Source organism: Ovis aries, chromosome 23 (assembly GCF_016772045.2).
Source record: "Ovis aries strain OAR_USU_Benz2616 breed Rambouillet chromosome 23, ARS-UI_Ramb_v3.0, whole genome shotgun sequence".
Taxonomy (NCBI): Eukaryota; Metazoa; Chordata; class Mammalia; order Artiodactyla; family Bovidae; genus Ovis; species Ovis aries.
In genome coordinates this window covers 58,542,832-58,558,829 of record NC_056076.1, presented here as the reverse complement: position 1 = coordinate 58,558,829, position 15,998 = coordinate 58,542,832, and the positions used below count along the sequence as shown (strand labels likewise).

The following is a 15,998-nucleotide window of genomic DNA, read 5'->3' as shown; positions in this document are numbered from 1 at the left end:
TGTCCCATCGACCTGTCGGAGACATGGCTTTGAGCCCTGGACGTGCAAGCTCAGCCGTGATCTCCAGGCTTCCCCACTCACTGTCTGCTCATTGAGCTTTCCTTTCCTCCTTAAGCAACTCAAGGTGGATGCTGTTCCCTGCAGCTGAGATTTCCCAGGCCCAGTAGGCACTCACAGATAGGTGATAGGATTCCACTTGGAGAACAAGAGTCCAAGAAAGCTCTCCGCATAGGGAAAGGTATTATCTTTTCACTGAAGGGATTCTGATCTTTCCTTTTTAATTTTTTGTTGTTGTTGTTGGACTATAGTTGATTTACAGTGTTGCTTGGTTTCAGGTGCCCAGCGAAGTGATTCAGCTACACGTGCACATCTATCTGTCCTTTTTCAGAGTCTTTTTCCGCATAGTTTAGCACAGAGTATTGAGTCGGCTTCCCTGTGCTGTGGGTCCTTGTTGATTCTCTATTTTACGTATGGGCTTCCCTAGTGGCTCAGACGTATGATAGTGTATATATGTTAATCCCAAGCTTCTAATTTATCTCTCCCCCACCTTTCCCCTGTGGTAGCCATCACTTTGTTTTCTATGCCTGTGAACCTGTTTCTGTTTTATAAGCAAGTTCATTTGTATCATCCTTACAGATTTCATATGTAAGCGATGTGTGGCTTTCTCTTTCTTACTTCACTTAATACGACCATCTCTAGGGCTGTCCACGTTGCTTCAAGTGGCATTGTTTTGTTCTTTCTATGTTAGGTAATATTCCATTGCATTTATGTACCACATCGTCTTTGTCTATTCACTGATGGATGAACCAAGGCTTGATACAGGGGAGCTTGCAAGTGTCAGGAGATCTGAGTGAGCGATTCCTGTGTCTAGGTCAGGACATGGGAGGAAAAAATAATTGCAACCGAAACAAAGGATCATATCTGCTCTCATGAAACAACCAAACAAGAGACCTCTAGATGGGCTTATTCCAGAAGCATTGCCTTCCTCTTCCGACCTGAAATGCCACCCCTAGAGAAATGTCCCCTGAGTCTGGAAAGGTTGTTTCCATCCTTATGAGTGTCCTGTGTGTGTGCCTGCTAAATCACTTCAGTCGTATCCGACTTTGCAACCCTATGGACTGTAGTGCGCCAGGCTCCTCTGTCCATGGGATTCTCCAGGCAAGAAAACTGGAGTGGGTTTCCATGCCCTCCTCCAGGAGATCTTCCCAACCCAGGGACTGAACCCAGGTTTCCTGCACTGTAGGCGGATTCTTTACGAGCTGAGCCACCAGGGAGGCCCCCTGGAGGGTAAATGCTGGTGACAGTGCTTCCCCTTATCACCAGCTGCCTGACCGGCTTTAGTGGGCTCAGCCCAGGACTGTGTTCTTGAGGAAAGGGGCCTAGGAGATCCAAAGAAGAGGAGGAGGTCCCCTGGCTCTGGATAAGCTGGGAGCCAATGTAGTTTTAAAAGGATTACAACACAGCACATCTTACGTGATTCTTTGACAATCAAAGCCAAGTCAAGATAAATCTCTTCACCATTTCAAATGTGATTTCCCCAAATGAAAGAAATCTAAACATATGGCAAGAGGCTTTAAAATCTGTTAATGTGTGAACGCCATGATGAAAATGGAACGGGCCGTTGTGAACTGCCAGGCCGTGTTCTCCGAGCATCAAGGGGCTCTTGGGAGCCTGTCTTCTTCCTCTGCTGTGGAGCTGAGTAAATCTGGCTGTGGGGACTACCTCTCCCAGACTGGCGGTGGAATATTGAAGAAATGGTGCTACTTGCTAGGCTTAAATATCCTGGCAGAGGGCCTCAAAATGAGGTAATAGAAACGCTGTGAAATGCTACAGAATATCCGATGACTGTAGAAGTTTGAATCCCAGTTCCCTTGACTGCATGACCTTGGGCAAGTCAGCTGACCTGACTCTGTTTCCTTGGCTAAGTGAGAAGGGTAATCTCAGCTTACGAAACTTTTAGGAGGAGAATATCAGTAACATCGACCAAATACCTGGTCATGGTAAGGGCTGCAAAAATGGGAATTATTACATGATAAAAAAAGGCCAGCCTCTATGCTCAACCTAGCCCATCCGCTGGTAATGATAAAGGACGTCTGTGCTTCTAATAATGGCATCTATAAAGGATTCAGTATATATATATATATTCATCAATAAATTGGCTTTCAGAAGGGAAAGCTAAAAATTCAGCCCACCTTCATCTGTAAGCATACCAGTTTATTATCAAGCTGCTTGTTTCTTTTTTTGCTGTTGTTTTCTGGGGCACGTGCGTGTGTTTGCGCCCTGCAGCAAGTGGGGTCTTAGTTCCCCAACCAGGGATTGAACCTGCACTCTCTGCATGGGAGGGTGGAGTCTTAACCACTGGGAAGTCCCAAGCTGTTTGTTAATCTCAGTGCTAATCACTCCCTCTTACCTGGAACTAAAATAAGAGAACTACCTGCCCTTTGGACAATATGTTTAAGCTTTTATTGTGACTGGTAACAGGTTGGGGACTGGAATCTAATAGATGGCCTAGATGTAAAGAATATTCATTAGAAGACTCTTTATGGACAATTTTTCACAGCAAACAAGTTCAAACCAGAAGATGCTGCTTGAAAATCATGACTTTAGTCAAAGTTGAAAGGTACAAGAATAGTTAAGTATTTTGCACAAAGGAAATCTGTTGATGATCCAGTAGAACGGACGCCCGTAGAACGCAGTTTCTTAAGGGTTCTGTTTTGCTTCTTTGAGGGAGGCGGCTATTGCCATTGTCAGTACAGCTGGGGGTTCCCTCCTTCACGCTGAGAACCTGCAGTGAAGAGTCCACGTTAAAAAATATTAGGAAGAGGTAAGCAGGTGTAGTGAGCGATGCTGAAGTCTAATACTACAAAGTAAATCCTTTCCCAACACACCATCACTTGGGAGCTTGGTAGAAAGGCAGGTTCGTGGGTCTGCCCCAGACCTGCTGCTGCTGCTGCTAAGTCGCTTCAGATGTGTCCGACTCTGTGCGACCCCATAGACGGCAGCCCACCAGGCTCCCCCGTCCCTGGCATTCTCCAGGCAAGAACACTGGAGTGGGTTGCCATTTCCTTCTCCAGACCTACTGAACTGGAAGTACTGGGAACCGGACCCAGTGATCTGTGCTCTCACAAGACCTCCAGGGGACTCTGAGCACGTTAATACTTAGGACCACAGCTGTCCCCCTAGAGGGAAATTAACTTCCTCTTTTTGGGGAGCCGCTTTATTTTCAGGTCTTTTTGGTATATTAGCTTACTTTATGTCCTGATGTGACTACACAGATGTAGTCACATATATTTTCACAAAGTTTTCTGTATATTCACAGAGTTTTAAGAAAACTTTTCTTAAAAATGTATCTTATTGAAAGGTAGTTGATTTATAACGTGTTAATTTCTGCACTCCAGCAATTGCACACACACACGCACTCCGCTTTCCTGTTCTTTTCCGCTCCAGTTTGTCTCAGGATGTTGGATGCGGGTCCCTGTGCTGCGCAGCGGAGCCTGTGCCTCACCTGCTCTGTGCGGAACAGTTCGCCTCTGCTAATCCCAGCCTCCCGATTCATCCGTCCCCCCTCCACCCTCGGCAACCACGAGTCCGACCTCTTTGTCACTCTGTTTCTGCTTAACAGATCAGAGCATTTACACAGGTACAGTTAGACTGACATTGGAAATGTAAATGTGTTATTTCCAGGAATTTGCTACTAAAGTAGCAGCTAGGTGGGGGAATTGCTAGGGAAGGTGGAATCTTAATTGCTACTTTCCTTCTCTGGTAAAGCCTCATTCCACAAGTCAAGGCTAGCTCATGAATTACACAATTACACATTATAAACCCATGACTGTAAATGGCAGTCGTGTGGGCAACTTGGGAACAGGAGCTAATGTGGGTTTCTGCCAATTCTACACTGCTTGTGGTTGGCTTGCTGTGGCTTCTGTTACAATTAACTAAGACGGAAGGATGAGTAGCTTTGACTTTAGACCACTTGTTTTGTTTCCATACAGCACCCTTTATCCACTCTTCATCCAGATGAGAGCTTATTATACCTTCCAAGATTCTCCGGCAATTCAGGTTCCCCAACATCCAGACCAGCCATTTGTTCCTAATAAAGGAATTACTGAGATTCTCAGATCAGTGATTACCTGCTCAGTGGCTCAATTGTTTTGACCAGGTGATAATGAAGCCAGGGCCTCAGGTTCAATTCCCACACAGGCCAATTAGCTTTGCGTTTCTCCAGGAGGCCAGGTTGCACTATTGAGGGTTGCCAGCCTGCCTGAAGACGCTGCCATACATTTGTGATATGAGCCACCGCTCACACAAGGGGTCAGACGAGGTCAAGCCACATGGAAGTCCCCTGCGTTGGCTCAGAATATTGAATCTGAGAGCTTGGCTCAAGAGAATGAAAGTAAAGTGACGACAAAAAGACAAATCGTGTAACTTCAGAAAATCAAGGGCCTGGAGGCAGGAGAGGGTCCATGGTTAGGGGTAGGAAGGAACCGTATTTGAGGTGGGGGCCGGCTTTACTCTGCTCCTTCATGTAAATGGTCAGGGTGATGAGAAGCTTTTTAGTATTCTCAGTTGTGTGTTGTTTTTATGGTATTTGGAACTACCTTTAGAGCATTTCACATGTTAATAAATAAAGTTATTCCCTTTGCTGATCTGACGGGTCAGAGCAGTCCCTTAAAGGTGAGGGCAGGGAATTCCCTGGTAGTTCAGGGGTTAGGACTCTGCATTTGCAATGCAGGGGGTACAGGTTCCATCCCTGGTCCAGGAACTAAGATCCTGCATACTTCATGGTGAGGCCAAACGAAATTAAAATAGTACTAACTTAAAAAGAAAAAAAAATTAAAGTGACGGCAAATTTGAGCATTTACTTTCTTTCCCTAACACCCCTTGCAGTGCATTCTCCAGGTCCCTTTCCCCATGTCGACCAAATAAGAGAAAAATGCGAGGCTGAAAAAGAAGAAGAAGGAGAAAAAATAAAAAGAGCTGGGTCCAGATTACAAAAAGAACCCCTAAAACCAGCTTCAACCTTCACTGAAACTCAGGACAAACCACAGCCACCTCCAGGATTATGGATTAGACTCTGTAGCTGAGCTGACCACTGTCTCATGTTATGGAAACCATGGGGGGAAATTCCATTACCTTTTGTGAGAAGGGTGGAGTTAAAAGATATAGGTTTAACCTTGGGAAACTATTGGCCATCATTGCTAATAAAGTTCTGGATCCTGTTGGTCATGATATACTAGTCTAGGTTCAGTGTGCGTTTATACAAATCTTTTCCTGAATCAAGTAAATACCTTTGTCATGAAACATAGGAAGATGCTCAGTTGTAACTCCAGGTCTGGGAGGTTTGGCAACGGGACTTGATGCTTTATTACTAAAATGGGAGAGGGGAACATGGGGATAGTTTTTAATTTTAAGAAAAGTCCTGCTGTTAATTCTGATAATGCTTGGCTGAATTATTAAACTTCTTTCTAACACCAAGAGATATAAGGATTTTTAATAGAAAGATTCTCTTGGTACTTCCTCTGTGTAAGAAAGTTGCAGGATGTTTTCAATTTTCATATCAACATACTTTCACTGAGGTGGAGTTTCTAAAGCAAGAGAAGCAATAGCTGTTTTGGTCTCTGCAAAGACTAACTGTTGAATTTGTCTTTCATGCTGCTGGGAAATAAGTCCAAAAGAATGGGACGAGTGTGTGCAATAGCTGTTCAGTCTGAGGTGGAATTAAATGAGATGGGCTTTCTGAAACTGTAAAAAGGGGAACAGAGCGTAAAGAGACGTAATGGAAAGCAGGGCCTGATTAGAAAAAGATGACTTCCTCAGCTCACACTGCATACTGATAAATATGGTCCCCTTAAAACAGCCACTCTCTGTAACTGCCCACCCAACAGTCCTATAGTACTGCTGCCCAAAGCCTTTTCTGGAGCTAATCTTTTGCGATTGCTTTTGAAGTCTGCAGAATGTCCTTCTGAAGATGGCAGAACTTTGATCCTCAAGGGAGGAGTTGCACTTTTCCAAACATTCCAGAGCTGTGCGGAGCGGGGTTTGGGGGAATAAAGCAGCTCAAGTGGATGCCGTTGCTTGAGTCACCGTGAGGCACTGTGAATTAATAACACGGCTGGATGTGGCGTGTGTGCACGTGTGCTTGGTCATGTCTGACTGTGTGCGACCCCATGGACTGCTGCCTGCCAGGCTCCTCCGTCCATGGGATTTCCCAGGCAAGAATACTGGAGCGGGTTGCCATTTCCTTCTCCAGGGGGTCTTCCCAACCCAGGGATCGAACCTGAGTCTCCTGGGTCTCCTGCATTTGCAGGCAGTTTATTTACCACTAAGACACCTGGGCAGCCGGGGTGTGGAGGGGTGGTATTCTATGAATGCTCTGTGAGGGTAAGTCCATTTCCGTGTTTGCTATTTTAGATGGTTTTATGCTGGTGATCGGACTAGGCAATGGCACCCCACTCCAGTACTCTTGCCTGGAAAATCCCATGGGCAAAGGAGCCTGGTAGGCTGCAGTCCATGGGGTCGCTAAGAGTTGGACACGACTGAGTGACTTCACTTTCACTTTCCACTTTCATGCATTGGAGAAGGAAATGGCAACCCACTCCAGTGTTCTTGCCTGGAGAATCCCAGGGACGGGGGAGCCTGGTGGGCTGCCGTCTATGGGGTCGCACAGAGTCGGACATGACTGAGCGACTCAGCAGCAGCAGCATGGTGGTGATCACGGTTAGTCTTCTGACCAAGGAGAAGGCCCTGTTATTGGATATCCACCCACGGAAAGTCCTGCAAAGCACTTAACCAAGAATAGCCCAGGTCAGCCAGGGCCCAAGAAGTCAATTAAAAATCCCCAGAACCCTCAGACCCACGAGGTTCATTAGCAGACATGGGAGCTTATATAATACCAGTGTGGACCAGAGAATCAGTCCCTTGGGGCTCTGCACAAAGTTGGTACTTATTTCTGTATCAGTTAATGTAATCCAGATTTTCTTTCTGAATAAAGGCTAGAAGAGACTTTCTCTCTAGGTGCTTAATGCAACAGATAACCTTTTTTTTGTTTGCATTCAGCACAGAGAGCCCACAATAGACTGACACAGAAAGGCTGTGAGAGACCAGCCAAGGCCCGGCCACGCCAGCCCAGAGCCTCTGTTAAGGGGCCATCAGCCAGAGGTAACCGCGTGAGAGCTCCCCACGGTCTGCGAGGGAAGCACGATGTTATTTTCACCAGAGGCAGCAAGAGGGGAGGCTGCCGCTGCCTCCCACACCCTTCATCTCTAGGATCAGCGGGGACCATTCCCCCCTCGAACGGCGGCGGACTGTCCACGGCAGACCCCACCGGCTTTTCCCGTGAAAGGCTGCATGACCAGCCTCTGCGTTTCCTCACCTTTAAAATGTAGAGAGGAAGACAACCTTCCTGAGTCTCCCTCCTAAGACTGCTGTGAGCATCCACTCGAGGACATGGGGAGAGGTAAGCTCTTGGATTATGGAAAATACTTATTAACACTAGTGGTTATTATTTGTTTTAATTAATTTTTTATTGGAGTAGAGTTTATTTACAATGTTGTGTTAGTTTGGCTATTATTATTGGGAGGATTTCAATGATTACTTTTGCCCTTTGTCATAAATTTCAGGGAAACTTCTTAAAAGTTAACAAGACATCTCATTTTCAGTTGCCCTGCTTTCTTCCTATAAATTTTATTTTCTCTTTCTTCTTATTTACTGTCTTTGCATCTAACAGTGCCCATTTTAAATATTTTCCTCTGTCCTCTGTAAAATCACATACAGAATGGATTAGTTGACCAAATTTTATATTTTCACCAAGTTTTAAAATATTCAGATGAGACCCAAACTAGGTAAATTTGGAACAAATATGAAGGGGTACTAGCTTGCATCAGAAGTAGCAAACAAGAATGCTCTCTTGTAAAAGGCTCTTCCACTAGTGTTCATCAAAGAATAAACATATATTGGGACTTCCTTAGTGGCCCAGGGGTTAAGAATCCGTCTTCAAATGCATGGGACGAGGGTTCAATCTCTGGTCAGGGAACTAGATCCCACATGCTGAGGCTAAAAATTCACGTGCCACACCTAGAGACCCTGCAAACTGCAACTAAAGAGGTCTGAAATGAAGATCGAAGGTCCTGGGTGCTGCGGCTCAGCGCCAGCACAGCCAAATAAATGAATCTTTAAAATATATACGCATGAACCAACATATCTATAGTTCCACAGGATCAACTCAAATAATCTATGGCCTCACGATCAAAATATTGGGAAAGGATGTGGTAGATTTAAAAACTCTACCAACGCACAATTGCTAACAAAACTCCTAAACTGGAGTTCAGTGTCTTAGGAGGAAAGATAATTGATGACGTCAAAAAGAAAAGCTAGCGTGGGGACTGGCCACGCGCCCTCTGAATGTGTACAGCATCCCCCTGCAGGAGCCGCCATGAAGAGCAGCTCTGTTCTTCCCTGCAAAAAAATGTTCCCCTCCTTCCAACTTCCCGGTGCACCTTCCACCCCCGCCCCAGCCCACCTCTCCCGACCTCCACCTCCCTGGTATGTTCTCTGTACCCTTGAGTCTCGAACCTGAGTCTTTGAAGTTGCTGACGTCCTTGGAATCCCAGGCAGGCTGGTGAATGCTCAGGGGCTCCCATCGAGGCGGCTGGTGGCCTTGGGCCACCTTTGCTTGTAGGAGGCTTAGCAAGTTCCTGGTCGCTTCTTCCCACTGGGCGTACTCCCTCAGCTGCTCCTTCAGGCTCTCCTCCTCACGAAGTTGTGGGGACTCTGCCACACTCTTTTTTCCCATTAAGTGTCCTGTTCAAAAGCAGAATGGAGAAGGAAATGGCACCCCACTCCAGTGTTCTTGCCTAGAGAATCCCAGGGATGGGGGAGCCTGGTGGGCTGCCGTCTATGGGGTCGCACAGAGTTGGACACGACTGAAGCGACTTAGCAGCAGCAGCAGCAGCAAAAGCAGAAACCATACACAGCCAATATTCTATAATAACTAGAAATGAAGTCTAACCTTTAAATTATGAATCACTATCTTGTACATCTGTAACTTACAAAACATTGGATGTCAATTACACCCCAATTTTTAAAAAGGATGTTCAATGCCACATTGATAAAAAATAAGATAAAGATATACTCTGGGTAAAAAAAAAAAAAAAACCAACAACAGCATGCCACTAATTTAACCCAGGGGAATGAATGAACGAGAAATTTAAAAAGGCACCAACTGTGTTTGTGCTTCCTCCTCCTAAATGCGATATAAATTGCACTTTATTAGTAGGAGGAGTTAGTCTGTAAACAACTGACAGATTTTGCTCCCAGATCAAAATCCCTAATGAATGGACAGAATTCAGAACCGCAGCTCAGGAGCCCTGGGTCTGGTCCCTCTGCTCACTAGCCAGGTGACCTCTCTCAAGTCATTCTGCACCCCCAGACTTCAATTTCATCAACCACAACATGAACGTGTTGGGTCACATGACATGGAAGGAACCTTCTACATCTAAAATTCTATCACCAGCTTTGTGTGCATAGAATTCTATTCCCAGCTAAAGGATGGCATCTGAACATCTTCCCCAGTCAATTTTGAATTTCTCCTGAAAAGTCTCCATGCTCTTCTCTGTGTGATTACAAAGGTGTTACTTTCCTCTTATCTGTACCAAAGGAATTTTTCTTTTAGACTTTCTTAGAATTTTAGCTGAGACTGAAGCTAAAATTGCGCCTAGAAATTACCGTTTGTAATGAAAAATAAGTCGAAGACAAGTTCTGGCCAACGCGTTTCAGCCACTGAGATGCAGGATTTTTCTCTTGGAGGTTAAAATGGTCACAGAAGTCTATCAGTAGCTCCAGAGACGAGCATTTGCCATAAAAAAATAAAAGTTGCTATGCAGGAGGCCAAACCACTAAAAACATAAAAACTCATGTACTCAAATGGAGATAGCCATAGGATCAGAAGGCGATGAAATTTAACAACTGCATCCCTAACATGGCTTAAATATATGCATGTTATCTTATTTACTTTCTCCGGTTGGTTTTCCTTATTTCTCTGTAATTGGATTTTGTTGTTGTTTAATTGCTAAGTTGTGTCCAGCTCTTCTGCGACCCATGGACTATAGCCCGCCAGGCTCCTCTGTCCACAGGATTTCCCAGGCAAGGATACTGGGTTGCCATTTCCTTCTCCAGGGTACCTTTCTGACCTAGGGATCAAACTCGAGTCTCCGGCATTGCGGGTGGATTCTTTACCACTGAGTCACCAGGGAAGTCTGCGTAATTGAGTTTTAGAACACTTTTACTTTCTCACATTAATAAAACTATGGCGCATTTGATTTAAAGTTCACAAGGAAAGAGCTCTTTGTGGCTTTAGGGTTGACTGGCATTAGAAGTAAGTAAGGCAAAGACCGTGAAAAAGGGATTGATAGACCCCGAGACCACTTGAAATGGAACTTGGCTCCTTCCTAACAGCTCTGTCTACCAAGAGAGAAGCCCAGACTGTGACTTTATTGCTTGTTTGTGTGACTTACAGTCCACAGGATGTTTAAATTCGGACTGTTTCATTTGACTCACACCCCAATCAATTTGATGAAAATGAGACTTGCCAAAGGTCGCACACATGCAAGTAAAGATTCTGGGATTCAGATCAGCTCGCAGTCCAGACTCTACAGTATTATACTGCTTTTCAAGTGTCTTTGAACTTCCTAAGAACATCAGGCAGTTAGAAATCATTCTGGGGCTTGGAAATAAGGATAAGGTTTACAAAAGGCTTTCTAATCTCATCAAAAGGAATGGCGATCATATATCACTATGTCAAGACTCATTATGTGACTCAGAAAAATTGATTCTGTGCACATTGGGAAGCCTGAAAATGAGGTTTTCCCGCATTGCAGTGTGAGCTTTGCCAAGTCGCTTAGGGCCTGACACTTCACACAATTTTAAGACTCGATTGAGAACACTGTCCCAACTGAAGGACTGGAATCTTGAAAGGCTGGCTCCCTACTTATCTGCTTGGTGAACTTGGTGTCCAGACACACACTAAGTAACCTCGCCTTTAGCCATCAAAATGATTATGTTGCACAACTTCCCAGGAAGTAGCAAGTCACTTGGCTTTATTACTATGGAGGAAATTGAATCATGATAATGGGAAAGCAGGATTAGAATCTGATGCTCCCAATAATGACCTCAGTCGCTCTTGCTCTTGGTCATTGCCTGTCATCTAGTTAGGATGCTGGAAATGAGAAAGGCCTTCTTGACACTGAAGCGGAGGGACGATGGAGAGGTTTTTTACAAAAAGGACTTCATTTTGTCATGCTTGAGTAATTTTGTGACTTTTCTACAATGCAAGGCTAACGTAGGCCTCCATTCTGCGGACGATTTAACATAGACTCTTGGGACCTTGGGGGCTTCCCGGGTGGCTCAGTGGTAGAGAATCCGCCTGCTGATGCAGGAGACGCAGGAGATTCAGGTTCGATCCCTGGCCCAGGGGAGGAGGAAATGGCAACCCACTTCAATATTCTTGGCTGGGAAATCCCCTGGACAGAGGAGCCTGGCAGGCTACAGTTCATGGGGTTGCAAAGAGTCAGACATGACGGAGCCTAGCACATAGCTACACACAGCTATGGGGACCCTGTACTGAATTTCAGTATTTGCCATTTTGGTGGGTGGGTGTTCAGACTCCCTTCCCTAGACCACACACCTTTTTCCTTTTCTAAGGGAAGTGTACCACCTATAACATCCCAGGGAAGCACACATCCCCTGGGTCCTAATGCACTACTTAGCTAGTGACCATCAGCCAAATAATTGTCTCCATGACAACATGGATGATATGCCCACTTCCATCTCTTCTCCCATCATCATTTGTTATGTGTCCATATCACATTAATGGAGATCTCAGCACAGACAAAAGACAGGCACTAGAAAAAATTAACCCTCGCTGGGGCGGGGGTAGGTTTTGTCCTTTTTTATCACTTAAAAATATCACTAAAATATCACTAAAATTTGCAAGAGAAAAGAATTTTCTTGAACTGCAAACTTGAAGATTATCCTAACTTCAGGCAATATCTATTAAGACAGAAAGTGTTGAGTGTAAGAGCTGGTTTTTCTTTCTTTCTTTCTTTCTTTGGGGGGGAGGTGATACTTCAGCCGTGCGTTACAGTGGCTGGTGCAGAGGTTATGTAAACCGTTCTGCGGCTGAGCACTGGCGTTCGGAATGGAACCTTCCACGACACGCTTCACACCAGAGTCAGAACCACGACCAGAAACACTTCAAGGGCACACAGGGGGGAGGCCCCAGCATTAGTGCTGACCTGCATTTGCATCACACACAGAACATTTCCATGAACATCAAGCCAGGTAAGAACTGGCTAAGTTTTCAGTCTGCTAACTTCTTTTCCGCGGCCACATCACGTTCCTCTCAGCTGGAAGAAGCAAATCATTCGACAAACCTGCAAATTTGTGCTGACAGCTTCTTCATGGCCAGCGATATGTGGCTTTCGTTTGCTTTAATTAAAACCAAACTGCATATCTTCAGTGATTGGGGAGGACAGGCATTCACTTAGAGCGGAAAGCTCAGTTGAAAGCCTACTGTGGTGTTCATGCTTGTGAATGCTCACAGGCTGATAGAGGGCACATCCTCCCAAAGCAAACTCCTTCGCCACTGCAGAAAAAGTTGAGTCACTTTCAACTCAAATGTGATTCTCTGCATCACCTCCCTCTTTCCCTTCATCAACTCTGCACAACTCTGAAAAAGGAAAATGAGTGTGTTTTCGAGCACATAAGAGAATAAGACAATTTGGGGTGCCAGTGGTCGGCACACTTTGGAGCTGGGAACAGATATATGGATACCAAGAGGGAAAGAGAGGGTGGGAGGAGCTGAGAGTGGGGATGGACACGTAAACACTGTTGACATTGTGTACCAAATAGATGACTAGTGAGAGCATGCCGTGAAGCACTTAGGGCACTGTGGTGACGGGAATGAGAAGGAAACCCAAAAGGAAGGGGGTAAGTGTACAGGTACCGCTGACTCACTTTGTTGCACAGCAGAAACCAAGACAGCTTTGTAAAGCAACTATACTCCAATATAAATTAGAAGGACATTGTTATTTTTTATTTATTTATTTATATTTATTTGGCTATACTGGGTCTTAGTTACTACATGTGGGATCTAGCTCCCTGACCAGGGATCGACCCCAGGACCCCTAAGCTGAGAGCACGGAATTGTCACCACTGGACCCCTAGGGAAGTCCCCAAAATTAATCTTTAAAAAGAAACAACTTAACTCTCTCTTTCCTGCTAGCTCTCTTTTATGAGCAAAAAGAGGCTAGAAATCTGGAGGTTTCCACCTTCTCAGCCCATTGGCTGCTGGCCAGACTAGGCAACGGCCACTTGATCTAAACTCCCAGGAGCCCTTTTTATGTATTGATAGGGACATAGTAAAGGGACAAAATAGGTAATTAAGTAGTTAACCCCACTAGAGGATTGTAAGTAGGAAAAATATGGGAGACCCCTGTAAGTTCACGATTACTCAAGAGAGCAGGTTTGCTTAATGACAAAACCAAGCAGGCTTGCTTACAGCAAAACCACGCAACAGAAGAATGAGACATGTCCCCAAACAACAAAGCAATGGTGGGATGAGACCCACATCCTGCCAGTGAGCTCAGTAAGTTCATGGTCCCTAGGACATGCTCTCTGGACACACGAAAAGCAACAGTTTGTAGACCTAGACTGACCACATAGGGACCGCAGAACTCCCCTGCCCAACCTGGAGGAGGTGCTGATGGTGGACACATGACCGTCTACTCAAGCAAAGAAGCTCTTCCCCCCTCCCTGTTTGTCCTTTGATCATGAAACCGTAGCCCAGTAAGGTCTCAGGACGTAAAGGGCCTGTGGAACCAGAGCTCTTCAGAACCCCCCAAACACACCCAGCTGTTTCAGTATCAATTCTAGGTTTGGCTTCTTAATACCTTCCAAGTGTCCTCTCTGGGTGTGCAGGGCTTTTCACTCATCCCAAACTTTCCTTTCTGTACCCCGGTTCATAAGCTTCCCTGTCCCTCAAAGATACAAATACTTTCCTGTCTGGGGTTGCGGACTTGGCAAATGATTCCTTAAGTACTCATGAAAACTGCGCTATTGCAACCCAGAGCTCTCCGCTTCTCTGCGGGAAACCCCGACAAGGCACGGGATCTGAGCGCCCGAAGTTCTAACCTCACCCCCACCCCATAAACGCATCCCGGTCTTCACACAGAGATCCTGTAACGCCTCTGAGAGTTGAATTAGCAGGTATCTTTCCAACACACCCTCCCACCTCTCCTAAGTAGATGACTAAGGGAATCGTGAAACACGCACCGCCTGACATCTCTCTAGGGATCGACTGGCTTCCGGGGAAATGCTGGGCTATTGTAGCTGGCTGTGGGGTGGAGGAAACCGAACGCTTTGCATTATTTGCCAGAGCCTCTGCTCCGCACGGCAGAGGGCTCCGGGGTGATGTCGAAGCGGCGGGGTCGCTCCGGGCGGCCCGGGAAGGCAGCGAGCGCGCGCTCCGCGGCCGGGCGTCCAACCCGCCGCGGCGCCGGGCCGGGACCAGCACACCTCCAAGCCAGGACAGCGGGACTTACAGGCGGAGCGGCAGGGGGAAGGAGCGAGGTTAGAGGGCGAGAGAGGCGGGGGAAATCAGGACTCTGGGGACAGAGACGCGGGGTCCGCGTGGAGACCGGGCGATTCCCCGAGCGCGGAGCCTGCGAGATGGAAAGAGGGAAAAGAGAGAAAAGGGCAGAGAAAAGAAAATCGCTTCACGGCAAAAAAAAAAAAGACTGAGGAAATTCAGGCGGGCCCCAAAGCGAGGTGGGATTCAAGCGCTGAACGGATCTGAAAGGCGGGGTGGGCGCCGCGCCCCGGGCCCACACCTGTGGCTTTGTGAGGCGCAAAGGCGCAGCCGCCGGGCTGGACCAGGGCTCCGGGACGCCCTGGGGACCCGGGTCCCCGAAGTTGTTCGGGGAGAGAATCGTGCCAGACAGGGTTGTGATTAGGTGGATAAAGGGTGCTGCAGGAAGATGCCCACGGAGGTTATCGCTGGGATTTGGGAGCGCTGCGTGCTGAGTGGGTGTCCTGGGGAGGAGGGAAGACAGCGGCAAGGCCCGACGGCCTCCCTGGATGCTGAAGGGCAGGGTGGGCGTTTGGGTCGAGAGGTCGGAGCAAACCCAGCCCCCCGAGGCCGAGCCGCAGGAACGCCGGGAGATGCGGAGACGCGCGCCGGCGGCGGGCTGGCCCCCCGGGACTCGAGCGCGCGGGACACTCACCGACCGCCCAGTGGTTGCCGCGCGTGTACATCTTGGCCAGCGCGCCTGCTCTGCCAGCCGTCACCGGGGCGGCCGATCCCCGGGGCGCCGGGCAGAGGACCAGGGCCAGCAGGACGAGCGAGACCTCGCGGCTGCGCATGGTACCGGCGGGAGGCGCCCGGAGCGCCGCGGCTAGGCTGGGCGGAAAGCGCGTTCTCCCCGCGGAGGCAAGCCCAGGACCCGGAGCTCGCAGAAGCGCCGCCGCCGCCGCCGCCCGCCTCTGCTCCGGCCGCCGCCGCGCCGGGCTTTATATGCAAGCCCGGGCGGGCGGGGTAGGGGGGCGTGGAGCGCGGGCGGGGGGGGCGCTCCTCCGCCGCGGCCCCGAGCGCTCTGACGTCTCCCTGTGGCGAGAGCCGGGGCGCTGGGACCACGGCCTCCGAAAACCATCCATCTTCCCGCCCAGGGGTGAAAAGGCCGGGTGTTCCCCGCGCGCCTCTCTCTTTCCCGCGTAGACCCGCCCGCCACCCCACACTGGACTCCTTCCCACCCTCGACGCCGTCGCTCCAGCACAATGTAGCGAAGCCCTCCTTTCGCAGCTCGGCCAGGGCGCCTCCTGGCTAGCTGCCTTCGGATCCAGCAAGGGGGAGCAAGGACGCGGCCGCCCGACCCCAGGGGCGAGAGGTGCGGCGGAGCGCGGGTTGTAGAGAGGGATGAACACGGAGGATGGATGTTTTTAGGCCG

The 15,998-nt window shown here is 47.9% G+C and overlaps 1 protein-coding gene across 1 annotated transcript; it reads right to left on the bottom strand.

The window, feature by feature from the left end:
• Window positions 1–2,440: 2,440 nt before the first annotated feature.
• GRP (gastrin releasing peptide) lies at window positions 2,441–15,517 on the bottom strand. The gene is given in 3 exon segments (NM_001009321.1): window positions 2,441–2,785; window positions 8,572–8,799; window positions 15,279–15,517. Coding segments are annotated over 3 exon segments (405 nt in total). The 5' UTR covers window positions 15,418–15,517; the 3' UTR covers window positions 2,441–2,747.
• Window positions 15,518–15,998: the final 481 nt, after the last annotated feature.